The sequence below is a fragment of the Lonchura striata genome, chromosome 1, assembly GCF_046129695.1.
Source record: "Lonchura striata isolate bLonStr1 chromosome 1, bLonStr1.mat, whole genome shotgun sequence".
Lineage (NCBI taxonomy): Eukaryota > Metazoa > Chordata > Aves > Passeriformes > Estrildidae > Lonchura > Lonchura striata.
Genome location: NC_134603.1, coordinates 65,834,076 through 65,849,296, shown reverse-complemented (window position 1 = coordinate 65,849,296; position 15,221 = coordinate 65,834,076). Strand labels below are relative to the sequence as shown.

Genomic DNA, 15,221 nt, shown 5'->3' with positions numbered 1-15,221 from the left:
ATCAGAAACTGATGCACAGGAAGTTCCACCTGAATATGAGGAAGAACTTCTTTACTGTGCAGATGACCATGCACTGGAAGAGGTTGTCCAGAGGGGCTGTGGGGTGTCCCTCATTATTCAAGATTTGCCAGCCCTCAGGTCTTTTTTTCTAAGGAGAATTGAGGACTCTGTCAGTTTTGAGTGGTGAGGTTTCTTCAGAGAGGAGGCAATAATTTATTGCTCTCAGACCCTGAACAAGTTTGATGTATCTTGTGCCCACCGCAGAGGGATTCACATCAGTGTCCATGGCCCTGGAAGCTTTCAGCTGAGATAGCTCAGCCCCCTAGAGATGGTAGGTTCCTATGCAATTACCCATGCTACCAACAGCTGTTTAGTTTAGAGTATTTTTCAGTGGTGAGCCCTCTCCCTGCCTCTCAAGAGCCCAAAGGCAAGGAAAGCCCATTCAGAAGGGCTGCCCTGTGGGGCTTTGCTTGGCCGCTGATGAGGGTTTCATTTTAACTCTTATTGCCACTCAGAAATGCTCAGTTTTACTGGCTCAAGTCTCCTCAAGACACACTCTCAACCACTCCCCACTCAACCATTCTCCACTGTTCCCTTGCTGGAAAGCAGACACAGCTGCTATGCTATAGCTCTTGCTCCAAGGAGGAAAGGGAAGAAAACAGCTGGATCACCCCAGTCTCCACAGGCCAGGAGCCACAGACACATTTTCATGTGGCTCATGTCTGCATGGGAAGAACCCACAGACTCAGTTTGTGAAATACATACTCAGATTTCTCTCCATGTCTCCTCTTCTTCACTTGAGGATGATCCAACCTTGATATTGATTATCTTTTTAATGTTAAAAACGATATCCCAGACTATTCTTATAAGCCTCTTGACATGTATCCAGATCCAGATGCAACCTGCAGGAACCCTCAAACTTAGAAGACCCAGAATTCACAGTGGACCCAGGCTGGTACTGGCACATGAGACACAGATATAGCCAGCAGAGGGACACCACCAAATAAAATCAACAGCTCCATCACAGCTTCCTGTCATTCTTTGCCTTTCTGCAGCTTTGTCTGCCTTCAGAGTGCAGGGAACAGGGCACACACCCCATAACACACCCCATAACACATCCAAGCAAAATGTCAAAGTGAAAACAATCTTTTCTGGGCTTTAGCTGCTTTTGGCTCTTCCTTCTCCTGGAGCCTGGACCCTGAATACACCTAACTCTCACAGCCATCCCTCCATCCCTAGGCACTCCTTTTGTCTTCTAGCTGAACTGTCCTTCCCTTGCCAAACATCTTCCCCAGGACTTCTGCCCCACATCCTGTCTCCACCCTGGCACAGCGGATGAGATCTGTGCACTTCCTGAGTCACTGCAAGCCAAATGGGCAAAGCTCAGCCCTGAGGATCTGTCACACCCTGACATGCCAGGCACAGAGAAGAAAATAACTCTGCTATCTTTTTCGGAGCAGGCTGCAGCTTCGTGCCTTCGTTATGTATTACTCTTGTCATCAGCCGAAAAGCACGTAGGAAAACAGCCAAGCCTAGCTTATCAAATGTGCCTGGTAAGAATATCTTGTGGTTTAAAGCCTTGGCACAGCACACAGCACAGGCAAGTGCTTCTGCTGCAACTGTTTGAATTTTCCTGGCTATTTTGGAGGGAGACCACAGGGACAAGTCTCACCCTGAAGTTGGTCATATGTGAGTGTCTTGCTGAACCAAGGCCAAAATTTCCCTACAAGAAAAAAGTCAGAGCTTGTATAAGCATGAAAATTAACAATAACAAAAAAATCTTTACTCTCATTTCCATAAGGCATGGAAGTGATGAAAAAATCAACAGTAAATTAGCTAGAGATGAACATTTGGATTCAGATTTCATTAATGTGCACATCTGGTTAAAATAAGCCTTGATTTATTGCAAGCTCTGAGGAGATGTATGGGCCTCTATTAAGAAATTAGGGAGAGGTGTCTCCCTCCTCCCCCAGTCACTTTGTTTCCTGTTTCAATTTCATAATAGCCAGTTTGAAATTTCCACAAACACTAATGGGATCTGTTTTCCCTCATGAGAGTTCATTCCACCTCCTTTGATAATCAAAGACATGACAAGGCAGCAGCCTCAGCACAGTCTGCCAGGATGGACTTGGCAGTGTTGCAAAGGGCAAGTCTGCCCTGATGGGGAAGATTTTCTGTTCCCAGAAAGACAACACAGCATTTATAAAAAATCACTCTTCCAAATTAATGAAATGGCTTGCATTAAGTGGGTGTTTAGCTAAGCTGAGCACCAGGTACCTGATGGTGACATTAAGCACCTGAGGGTGGGAGTGGCAGTGCCAGCCATGGGGAGCTGCAAGTGCTGTGATTTTTCCATGACCAAGAAGCCCTGTTCTCCTGTCCCATTCTTGACAGGCTGCTGGAGTTCTCAGCCAGCCCATGGGCACACATTTTATGCCCCAAGACTGCAGGATGCTACTGCCTGCACAGGCCCATGGTATGGGTAGTCTAATCTGTTGCTGCACCCCTAAAAATTGTGGTTTTAAACCTGATATTGTAAAAATTGCCCAAAAGGCAATCTCCATCCTCTCAGGGGGAAACTGTTGGGATAAGATTTATGTCCCTTCTCAGGTGCCCAAGAGTACAGAAGGGTAAAGGTGACTCCAAATAACCCCCATGTATATCATTGTTTACTCCTATCAAAAGTTCAGCTGGCAGTGTTAGGTGTGTGAGGGAGAAATTAAGCAGCCGTGGGTTTCATGCAGCAGCTAGAGCTGAATGTACTCAGTTATTGCTCAAGCCCACACAGTAAGGCTGTGGAAGAGATACATGCATAATTCATATACTTTTAATTAAATGGTAACATCTTTCAATATATTGAATTTACTGCAATTACATTTATTGCAATTACATGTATCTCTTCACACTCTTTGACCTACTAAAGCATCATTTTTTTTTTTTCTTTCAGTTACAGTATGAGCATAAACAACACTAAATGAACTTTAGGACTAGATGTGACAAAGGAGACCTGGAGCTGTTCCAGGCTGTCCCCACTGGAGAGAGCAGCACCAGAACAGGGATGCCCAAGGGCCACTGAGGGAGATAGCTGACCCACAGCTGCAGGGAACAAGTCCTGCATGTCCTATTGCTCCTCCTTGGGGGTTGGATACAATGTTCTTGGAAGGGTTTTCAAGCAAGCAAAGCTGTCCTGCAGGAGCTTTTTTCAAGCAGTGCAGCCGGGGTGTGCAAGCTGTTGGGAACAGTGGTTTGGGATTGGCAGAGGTGGCCCTTGGACACCGAGACACCGCAGCACTGCACAAAGATTTTGTTCATGACAAGGGTGTCCCCAGAAAGTGGAGCCTGGCCCTTTTGCCATTGAATTTGTAGGTAATGCACACAACTAGGAGATGTGTCACCTCTGACAAGCAGGCAGCTGAGACCCACCATGGCACGTTTTTCTCTGCCAAACTCATTGCTCGGCTCCCCCCAGTCTGTAATGGGATCTGTGGGTGCAGTGCAGGGTCAGTGTCTGGGTCTGCTGGGCTGTGCAGGCCACAGCACAGCTGTGTTGGGCACCACTCTTGTGTGGGAAGATGTTTCAAGACACCAAGGATGGGCCACAGGATTGACAGTGCAGGGATTCAAGTCACTGCACTAATCCAGTTTTTCCAGAGTGGGAACCTAAATCACCTTGCTGGTGAAGAATGGGAGATAGAAATCCCACAAGGGTAGAATGAGGGTGAAGTAAAGAGGGCTCTCTCTCTTCTACCACATCCCCCATTTTTTTCCAGAGCTTTAAAGTTTAGCACAGCAATACGGAGCAGCATAGCCAAAGACCTCAGTGGTAGGAAGGGATAAAAGGGTGGTTATTGCTACCATGTAGGATTATGGTGAGGACAGAGAGGCTGCAAAAATACCCTGACTGAAGCAAGAAGCAAGGAGAAAGAAAGGAAAGAAGAAGGGAGGAAGCGTGAGAGGAAGAGAAGGAGAAAGAGAAGTAGGGAAGGAAAAGGAGGGAAGGAGAAACAGAGGGAGGGAGCCAGGGAAGGAAGGTGACTTTTATCACACTGCTTGGGGATACCTTCATTCACTAAGGCCTCACTGATAAAATGGATATTAACCATCCAAAATACAAAAGCAAAATCACTCACTTCAAGGGTAGGGCAAATTAAAATAGCCTCTCTTTAATACTGCTCCTCTGTGTCCTTCTCTGGTGCCATGGAGCAAGCAGGAGAGTCACTGAGGCTGAGCAGTGTACCCACAGGTATTTACTGGACTTGATGGGAGCTCCTGCAGCCCTGGATGATGGCAGTCCCTCACTAGCTGGTCTCTAATGAGAGACCATCTTATGGAGGTTTCCTGGCTGGCAAGAAAACCTGTTGTGCTTTAACGCCTGTTAGACACAGGACCCAGGACAGCAGGAGAGTGAGAGATGAGTGAGACAGAGGAAAGGTAGAAAAATGCAGATGGAGGAGCACCTTCTGAGGGTCAGGGTAAGCAAGAGTTGGCAAGGGCCTTCAAAAGGGCAAAAGATTTTCAGCTGGAAAGTCAACAAAGCCAGAGGTGCTTAGTGTGGAAGGGGTGCTCAAAAGGGTAAAGGGAGCAGGCACCCATGAAGCAGTCTGTGAGTGAGTGCCAAGCAGAGGAGGGAGGAGGATTGGCAGGGTGTCACAGAAAGGCACTAAGGGGCTGTGAGGCAGGTCAGTAGAGGAGGAACCTTCTGTTCCCAGTGGCTTGCAGTAGCCAGGGCAAGTTGTCAGGAGCTCACACTGAGCCTTGGGCTGGTGTTGAGCTGGAAGTGGAGAAAGGGGAGTGCTCTCGGGCTGCGGAGATAAGCCAGCTCCAGCACTTCCCATCCCTGTCTTCACACACCAGTAGCCTTGACGGAGGTGCTTCCCAGGGGCTGTCATCCTGGCCTTGCCACAAAGGAGCTGTGAGCCAGTGTGACAGGGGCACTGCTGTTCTCATCCGGAGCAAGCACGGGTAGTGCAGCTCTGCTGCAGACCTTGCTCTGTTCCTTGAGCAAAGATTGGTCCTGTGGGGTTTAGTCAGCTTTGGAGGGCACAAGTTTGAAATGTGTTTGCAGGCGGGAGGAGTAATCAGTCTCACAATGATGCTTCTACCACTAAATGTCTAATTTTGCACACTCAGGTAGAGAGCAGCTCACACTGACTTTTCTCCCCAGAGCCTCATGCATCTACTAATGGCCTCACAAAGCAGCCTCCAAAACCTCAGAGCCTCAGCTCTTACAGGTGCCTCTTATATACACAACCACCCCAGCTCTCAGCCTCAGTAGCCCCAAACCCTCACTGAGTGGCCATGGAGCTGCAAATATCTCAGCTCCCAGCAAGGCAGTGCACATCCCACCTTGGAGAATGAAAAGGTTGAGTCAGCCACAGCAAGAAATGCACCCCAAGAAGGACAGAAGTGCTGGGTGCTATTAGCACTCCTCCCTCCAAAAAAATTCCACCCAATCTTTGTTGTCTCATGCCAAACCACCTTGTGCCCTTGCTAAGCCTGGCATTGCTGGAAGGGGGCCAGCAGCCACAGCAGAGCATGAGACAATTAGCACAGAAATCATGTTTTTTTGTTGTTGTTTTTGAGAGCGGCAAGGCAAATAATTAAAAAAACAACACATTTGAGTTCTTCACATCATGGAGTCCCTGGGATGCTAAGCTGACTAACCAAATATCTTTTATGAAAATAATTTTTGCTGTGGTTTTCTTGGATTTCCATATGAGTTTGATAATAAAAGGCAGAGGAAAAACAATGCAAGAGGGTTAACTTGTTCCCTGATTGAATAACTAAATAATCACTGCATGAAACAATAAAGATCCATGTGGCTTTTATGCCACTCTGATGACACAGCTGAGCACTCCCTGGCATTATATAGCAAATACACACACTGTAGAAATACTCATTAAAAACCAATATAATTAGTATTAATTGCATATTGCTTATGTAATGAGGCAATTTTATATTTGTAATTTTAGAATAAAGTAAAAAGGCAAATAATGTTTTAGGTAGTAGTTTGCCATCAGGCTGCCCAAAGGTGACAGTGTGGGTTTTTGCTGTTCTTGCTGTTGTTTCTTCTTGTTGCTGTTTCCCCCTATTCTCCTGACCATCACAGACCCTAAAGACTGGTGAGGAGATATCTCACAGGCCCAATATGCTCCTGGCAGCACATAATATGTAGTTGTAATGGTCAGGGTTGTCAAAAACATCTGATGCCACAGCCAAACTGCTCTTATTTCCAGCTTCTCGCAAAAAGGGCAAGCCTGCTCTCCTCATCTGACACCAGAAGCTGGGATGCTCCCATGAACCTGTCTTGGGATGGCTGGGAAAGGGCAACAGTTGGTCTTTTATTTCCCTCATTCCCTGGTGTATCCTCCCGCACATCTGGCCACAACAAACATGACTCAGGGTTTGCTGCAGGGCTGCCCTTCAGGTCAAGTAGTACTTGGGCATGGGGCCCAGCACTGACCAGCCCAAAGGCTTCACTGTACTTGGCAAAGACATGGCCTTTGTCTTTCTTGAGGCCTGGGGTTCCCTCACCTTGCCTGTGTCTGCACCCTGATGGGTGCCTTCCTACCCCCTTGCTGCCACAGGATTTTTGCACCACAGACTGAAACCATTGCCTCACTGTGCCCCTGCCCCAACTCAACAGTGCCTGTATGCAAAGTCTGTTTTCTGCTTGAGAAAGCATGTCCCCAGAGATAGAGAATTAATCTCAATGACTTCACACTCAGTCTCACAGATCAGTCATTTGATAATTAACCAAAAGATTGTTCAGATTTACATCTGAAGTCCCCACGCTTCTCCATTACAGCCAAATTCCACAAGAGTATTTGCCGACCTTTTAGTGCACAGCTTTTCATTCCACTGCACCTCAGAACACTGTTCTTTAGCAAAGATCTTTATGAAGGAGAATTAATTAACAAGGTTTGCTGTCTGGATAATCAATGTTCTTGGTATAAATTGAGCAGAGTTGGAAGAACGCTGAGCTGTTGCTCCTCTGATTTCCCCACACAGAGAATAAAAATAGAAGAAGATCCAGATGGAGAAATATGGTAGGGATCAGATTCCTTCTGAATACAGAGTTTTGGCAACCTCAGAAAATGGGGTGAACATTGCTGCAATATCATTTCCCAAGTGCACTGGGAAAGTTAATGTCAAAATGTCCTCTAAATCAGAGATTTAGAGATCTTAGAAGGAAAGGAAAATGTTTTATTCTGAAGCAACTTCTCATTTAGATATTGAAAGAAAGGCAAAATCAAGGGCAAAAATCTGAGTGAAATGTTTTAATTGTGTTTGAAAAAAATTACAGTGAACAGGCTTAGTTTGTTCTGGGTTTTTTGGTGGGTATGTTTTAAATTTTTCCTCTATGGAGCAGTTTAACAACCTGGTGTCTCTCAGCCCTGTGTAGAGTATTCCTCCCCACCCCTTCCATGCTAGTAATACTTTTTGCTGCCTTTTGAGCCCTAAACGAAAGCCCAAAAAACTGCCAAGCTTTGTGTTTGTCTACCTTAATCCTGCCAGTGTTTTTCTGGCTCTGGTATTCAGCAAAGTGTGCCCCACCTAATGACCCTGCAGACGATTGGCACACCACAACAGTAGACTATAATTTTAAGCTGGAGAAAACCCTCTGGGCTTTATGAAGAAATTATATCTCAATTTTTTCTTTGCATTATAATTTTTTATATGATAGTGGATACAGTTTCCTAGCAAGCAGATGTTTCCTTTAATTGGCATGTTGCCCCTTGCCTCCTGGGTTTGACTGCTTTGACTACAAATTGCTCAGACTCTGTAATTTATTTTTCATCTCTTTTATTGCAGGCATGAATACAGGAACAGGTAAACAGCGGAGCCGTAAAAGTTTCTCTTTAGGCATGTTTTCAACAAAATGCCATCATACACTGTCTGATGATACATGCTGCTACTCAGGTGAAACAAAATGGTGTGAGCAGTCTTGCTTTAAAGCTGCTACCCACCACTCAATGCTGCAGCTGCCAAAGAAGCCTTCTCCTCCACTTACTCTATATCTTCCCTCCTTCTCCATATCATCTATAGCTTCTTTTACGGCACTTAACTTTACAAAACACAGTTGTGAGGCTAATCTTACATGCAATTACAGATCAGTCTCAGTATATTTATTGCAAACTCCTTGAACATTAGGACATTAAAAAAAAAAAAAGAAAAGGAAAAAAAATTCCATTGCATAATTACAAGTAGTTTTTTGTAGCAAATGAACCAGAAATGTGTTCAGAAAAAAAAATAAATAAAAGCAAAGGCTATTTGTAAACAGTTCAAACAAAACATGATGCTGCCTCCAATTAAACATGTCACTGCATTGCTAGCTCTGTTTCAAATGGGCACAAAGGCATCCTGTTGCAAGAGAGTGAAGCCATGAACTGAAACTTTGGAGGAGTTAATTTTCAAATTTTGCACTTCCAGGGTCTATGAAACATGAAAAGTGTACCCACACAATTGGATCTGAGAGAGGTGTCGAATCTCAACCAACATTTCTAAAGAAAACTCAGTTATTACTTTTAAAACAAAATAGTGGAAACAGCTGAGCCACACAAAAACAAAGCACAATTTGTTGGCTTCCGTAAGAGACTGCAAAATGAGAAAATATTTAACTCCTTGCATAGCTATTTAAATGGCCAATAAATTTTGCTGGAATCACCCAAACATGACAACATTGCATTCCACTGCTTAGAGACTTCAGGCTGAAAAGCTGAGATCTGCTGACGGGGCCAGAGCATCACTGGGGGCACTGTGAAAAGCTGGGGCCACCCCTGATTAGCTTTGTCAGCGTGGCTATAGCAGGAGATTTCATCAACCAGGTACTCCCAGTTGGAGCAGGACTATAGCAAAGCCTCTGCACTTATGTCACTGTAAGTTGTTATCCCAGCTCTCTGTTCCCCCACAAGGGATAAAAGCTGTTCTGACAAAAGGATATATCTGGCAGTTTATTTACGCCTAATTCTCAAGGCTTTCACTGGCAGAGCTTGGCTGACCACAAATTGTACCTCGAAGCTGAGCCCTGGATGATGAGTCAGCAAGGGTTTGCAATGTAAACCTAGCCAGAGGGATGGAAAGCAGGATTCATCTCACTTAACTTTAATCATTATAAAGGTAGACACTTAGGTCAGAGGCACCTCCGGAAGACAGTTCCTTTGATCGCTCATCAGGTGAGAGCTGGGCATTTTAATATTGGATGAGATGAACCCTTTCTCAGGAGAGCTGAAGCGACAAAATCCTTTCAGCCACCCTTTACTGTCACCAGTTCTGGAGACCATGCTTCAGAAGGCTGCTGTTCAAATGCGTTATCTTTACACATGTCGATGTACATGATAATGATAGCCTGTGCTGGGCTTCATGCTGCCACAACTACATATGCAAGCTTAAAGCTAGCTCAGATACTTCTGCACTAATATATAGACATACCTTCAGGCAGAGTATCCTTTAACACCTGTAAAGTTTAATTGTAGGGGAAAATCTGCACTATCTGCCCCTCTGCAATATGTTCATGTTGCCATTGTCTTGTTCACAGCAGTTTTGGGTAACAGGTGTCCTAACACTGTAATTCCCAACCAGAGGTGAGGCAGAAGTGTTTCTTCAGAGGATGTGAAAACTGAGATGCTCAAGCATGGCTGAAGAAGGTACATAGTAAGAAAGAACAAGATGATGACATTCCACAGTTATAAGTTTAGTTTGATATCAGTAAAACAGTTTTAGTAAAGTTCCATTAGACTGCAGAATAGGAAACAGTGGCAGCCAGTGGATAAGACACTAAAACACGACAAGGCAACATACTTGGAGTTGTTCTGTAGAAAATGTCCCACAAAATCTGAGCAGCCACATGAGCCTTTCCCTCTTCTTCTGGTGGGAACCAATGAAGGAGGAATCTCTGCCCTTCTTCAGCTATCCCAGAGCATGCCTCAGCTATAAAACGTTGGGCATGTAAGGTAACCTTGGTTCACATTACTGGTTTTCCAGTTCTGACTATTTCAGCTGAAGAAATTTTATACAATGGAAGAAAAATGATGCATTAAAAACAATAAACTAATAGACTGTTTATGAGCCAGAACATCTTGTAGGCTAGTCTGACTCAGGCATTCAGTTTTGCTAAAGGCTTTTGCTTTAAGAGACCAAACAGTCCTAACATGGATCTGTTTTTCCCCCAAACCTGAAGGCATATTGTGGGGTTCCTAAAGTCCGCTCCCTCGCAATCAGTATGACTGAAAGGTGCATTCAGATTTTTTCTGTTTGTTTGGTTGGGGTTTTTTTCCTGGGTTTTCCTTGACAATAACTTTGTGAAACTGTTGCCAGTTCAAACACAACTGTTGCCAGTTCAAACACAACATAACAGGCAGAAAACCAGATTGAGCTAGTCAGCACTTTGCTATTCTCAACCTTACTTCATTTTCCTCTCCCAAGCCAGCATTTCTAGTTAAATTTTTCTTTTATTTGTTCTTCAAAACACTCACACTCACTTGTACAAAGGCAAAGTGTGCTGCTGCTTCTCCCTCATCAATACCTTCTGGGAAGTGGGGAGAAAAGAGTAATAGGAAATTACTTTTGTAACTTTTGTGTCTGTGCATTTTCCCCTCCTTTCCAATTTCCTCACAGGGATTTAATCTTTCTAATCAATTTTTAAGAACCCTGGATTGATGGAGTGGAGCATTAAAACAAAAGGAACAGAAGTGTCCTGGCACTGCAACTAGCAGGTGGACAGCATACAAGTCATACCTGATTACCCAGAAAAGTCAATGGAATGCTCTTACATCTACAGTGCAGATGTGGTTTTGTGGCTCCTTGTGCACACTGCTCATGTTGAGCCACTTGATTGAATTTTGTAATGTGATTTTCTACCTAACAGTTGTGCCATGTATTTTGACCCAGTTTATGACAATCAGAAAGTGTTGTGTTTGGTAGATTTAAATGGGAAGCCTAATGCTTTTTTTTTTTTTTTTTTTTTTTTTTTTTTGTCCCAGCAAATATAAAATAGACAAGTAATTTTATACCTTCACACTGCAATCCACAGTCTTACGAAGTTCTCCAGAACTCTCATTTTAGAAAAACAGCAGAAGCTAACTCTGAAGGAAACCCAGTCTCACAGCAATCACTTCCCAGCCTCCACATGAACAAACTGCTTAAGCTGAGATAAAGCCATCATAATCAGTGCCAAATGAAGGGCAATATTTTATCTTAATACAAATAAGAGAACATAGAGTACAGAGAAACAGAAAAATATACATCTTCAGCCATACAAAATGCACAAAAGCTTTCCTGTTGAAAGAATACCTTGTAGCTGACAGTCAGATATTGTTAGTTTTCTAGATGACCCTGCACTACTGAACACGGGGAAAGAGACCTTTTTTTTCCCTAGGAGATAGTTGGTAGCTTTACCTGTATACCATTAATTCCCTCCCTGCAGCTGTGGCTCTGCTAGTGTTGGACTACCCACCCCACTTCATGCCTGAGATAGCTCCACTGGATGTAGAGGCTGCTTCGGTGTTGGAGGTGAATGGAGTGTATAGCCCTCCACAGGTTTGCTGGGACATATATGCTGGTTAGTAGAGTTAAAAATATGGGTATAGGAACAGCTACTCCTTAAACGATCGTTGTTCTTGTTCTTGGAGGGGACCAGTCAATTAATGTCAGTAAGGAAGGTGGTTTTTTACCCAGGAAGGAAAAAATTCTCCTTATGTGAGCTATGTCCACACCACTGAGGCTCTGCAACCTTCAGTGTGGGGGCAGAAGACGTCTAAGCATGGGCTAGCCTTAAAGCCTAGGCAAACTGGAGAAGGTAAAGCTCCTTACTTGCTTTAAAAAAGTCAGTATCAAGCTAGAAAGTCAGTAGCAAATTACTTTAAACAATGGATCTTTTTTACCCATTAATGGAAATACGGTAAGATTTTGTTGAAGGTTTAGGTCAAGGTGATAAACTATAGGGAGTATTGGGTGTGTATATCTGTATGGTGGGATGTGTCCTCCACTTGCAGCTATTTATATCTGTGAGGGAAGGTTAAGGTTAGGAATTTAATAATAAGACAGCCATTTAATCTGTGGAGACTAACAGTCCTGGGGTTAGGATGTAATAATCATTCTTCTGCTTTAAAAATGGTTCTCTTAACAAATAGCAGTAGCTCATTGCAATTTTCAGTTGTACAAAATGACATATTTTCTATGTTACTATCAAAATATTCTGCATAACATTAATTTCTGTGCACTTATTAACATATGTACAGAACAGTGTTTCCCAATAGAAATCAGTATGCTCCTTGCTGATCCTCTTTGCCCTAGATTTACCAAAACCAAACCAGAAATTAATTGTGTTAATAGTATAAAATCTCAGGAGAGAGAAAGGATTGAAGGTTTATTTCCCAGCAGCAAATGAATAAAGGAACTCCTTCAAGTTAAAGTCTAGCCAAGACGTAATTTTAACCAACCGTGGTGAATCCAGGCGAGCCAGGAATATCACACATTTTCCTGATGCATTATGTTGAGTACACAGAAGCAGAGGAATGTAAACAGACAGAAGGCACATGAAAGGCCCCAATCCATTCTCCATCTGACGGAAGTGCGAATTTCATAATTCTGTCATCAAGAGTCTTTTCATCATTTTCTCTCTCTCAAGTTCACGCCTCAGAGTCTCAGCACTGTGTAATTAATGCACAAACAGCCAATTATGGGAACAACAATAAGTCTCAGATTTCAATTTAAAATAATTAACATTTTCAAAATACTAGAGGAGGGGAAAAAAGGGTCAGAGTCAATTCATTGAAAAAGCTGATAACTGATGGCTGATTCAAAAACAAGTATCGCTTGATATTTCTGATGAGCAAACAGAGGCAATAAGAAGCATATAAAAAGATCTATATGGCAAAAGAGTTTATAATTTCATCTAACCCCTATTAAAGGCTACTGATTTCAAAGGAAGCTGGACAAGGATTCTAAAAATGGAGCAGCTACAGCAAATGCCATTATGACAGACTGCTGTTACAGCCTTCTGCTCCTTGGTGTGATCTGATATTGAGGGATATCTATATACATAGATACATAGGTATGCTGAATTTACCGCAGTCCTGCACATATCAGGATGCCATAAGGAGAGCCTGAGGTCCTTGCTCTCACCAATTCACTTCGGAGCGCAGAGGATTTGTAACCCTGAACATGCCCTGGTTTAGTGACTCCATTTCTGATACTGTTTACCATGCTGTTCTGAAAGTTATGTATCTCACACTATTGTAACATAGATTGGAGATTTAAATGGCATTGCAGAAATGTTACAGACCATTCATGTACAAACACGGGTAGAATTACCCACTTGGGCACGAGACATCTTATAGAAGCTGAGTTCAGCACTACAGCTTCAGAATTACTTTTTCACTGAAATGATAATTTTTTTAGATGAGTAAGCAATGTTGAATAAGTGTGCAGGTGCAATTAACCAGCTGCAAGAAATAATTAACAACCAAAAATGAGAATCGACTGTGAATCCAAAAGCATAAAAGATTCATTCATCATTATATCAAAGAAATACTTTTTTCTTCACAAGCCTTGAACTATTTGTGCTCCAGAAGTAGTGACTATATTCATCGTTACATTTAGATTCAGTAAATTATCAGCTTGGGAATTTCAGCTTTGATGAAATTATATAATAAGAAGCCAGCATGCAAAACCAGTAGGATGAAAGAATAGAAAACCAAAAAGAATCTGTCTGTATAAAGGTGGTATAGCTTGTTGATTCTCTGAGAAATTACAAGACCACTGTAGTTTGACACAACTAAAAGAGAAAGAAAAGGAGAAAGGGGAACAAGAAAGAAAACCAATGCCTGTTTTTCATTTAAAGTAACAGACATTTCTCAAACTCAGGTTTCACCCATGAACATCTAATCTCAAAAAAAAATTGCAACAGCAGTTATTAAAACAAAACTTCTGTGGTTCAGACAAAATGACTTGCTTGAGGAAAATCTGCACAACCTTTTTGTCTCCAGGCCATTGGTCACAGAAATGGTACACTGCTGGCTGCAGCAGTTAATTAAGACAGGCTTTTCTTTATCTCAGAGCATGAAAGTATCAGTTACAGATATTTCTTTACATAATCTACCTACTCTGAAGTAGTCAAGCAAAAATCTTTTAATAGAAGAGAAAATGACACTTTATGGCAATTATGACAGAAAAAGGGAAATCAAGCTGATTCCTTTAATGCAGAAAACATCATAGTATTTCTGTGAAAGAACTGCACAGTACCTGTCTGCCAGCGAAATGGGCTTATGCGACGTATATACTGTCTGGACTGTTGGAGTAGGTATAGTCTCTGCCAGAGACCTCAGCACAGGTGATGGAGACACCAGCGTAATCTTAGGAGATGACTGCACCCCACAGCATTGTAATTTGCTGTCTCCAAATTCTGCCTACAACAACAACAAAAAAAACATGTATACACACACAGAGAAAGAAAAAACTATAGATTAGCTTCTACTGGTCTCACCATCCTTCACTATCCAATTCATTGCCAAGCACACAGTAACAGCAACTAAGAATGAGAACAAATTGGAGGCTGTGGCTAAAATCTCTCAGTGCAGCCTCTGCAGAGGCTCCACAGCCACCTCTTTTGATGCCTGAGGGACCAGCCTGATTGCAACATGCGCTGAGTGAGAGGACACGTATGGGACTGGCAGCACTCAAGTAAAAAACATTATCAGTTTAGAGAGTGACACTTATCATTATTGTATTTTCCCTAAAAATTATGCAGAATGTTGACAACATGAGATTTCTGGAATGTTCTTCAGGAATCTTATACAATTTGCTAGTAGGTCCTCTAACTACTCTGTTTTGTTAACAGCTAGGAATCTGGGATTCCTAGTTTCAAAATCTCCATCTCTTTCCCATTTTTGCTAACTGAAACATGCCTCAAGAGAAATATTCTTTCAGTATCCAGTGAAAGGCAATGTTAAAGCAATATTGGAAGTGCAGATTTAAGACAAACAGCAAGCAACCATCTCCTGTCTTCTAGGTGAGATATTTCAGCGCAACAATATTATATCAAAGACAGGGCTATTTTTACAACCAGAGGGGGAGGATCCCTGAAAATCAAACAGCCCTGTTTTGCTTTTTGGCTTGGGCTATTTTTTATGCCAAACCACAGCAGCTAGTGCCTGTGGTGCATGTCTGACCCTGACCTGGGAAGAATACAGAGCAACTGCAATTGTCAGTGTGTCAGGATC

The 15,221-nt window shown here is 42.8% G+C and overlaps 1 protein-coding gene and 1 long non-coding RNA gene across 6 annotated transcripts in view; one reads left to right on the top strand and one right to left on the bottom strand.

Moving 5' to 3' along the window:
* The window catches only part of LOC116183237 (uncharacterized), a 35,035-nt gene that overhangs the window by 13,948 nt on the left and 5,866 nt on the right, over window positions 1-15,221 (top strand). The gene's annotated exons all lie outside the window — the stretch shown is intronic.
* Window positions 7,790-15,221, bottom strand: part of EPB41L4B (erythrocyte membrane protein band 4.1 like 4B) — a 207,498-nt gene continuing 200,066 nt past the window's right edge. For all 5 annotated transcript variants that reach the window (XM_077784982.1, XM_077784967.1, XM_077784970.1 and 2 more), the window contains 2 exons: window positions 14,245-14,408; window positions 7,790-12,650 (listed from right to left, as the gene is read on the bottom strand). In XM_077784982.1, coding sequence (XP_077641108.1) covers window positions 12,581-12,650; window positions 14,245-14,408 — 234 coding nt within the window. In that variant the 3' untranslated portion in view covers window positions 7,790-12,580. The remainder of the gene's footprint in view (window positions 12,651-14,244; window positions 14,409-15,221) is intronic.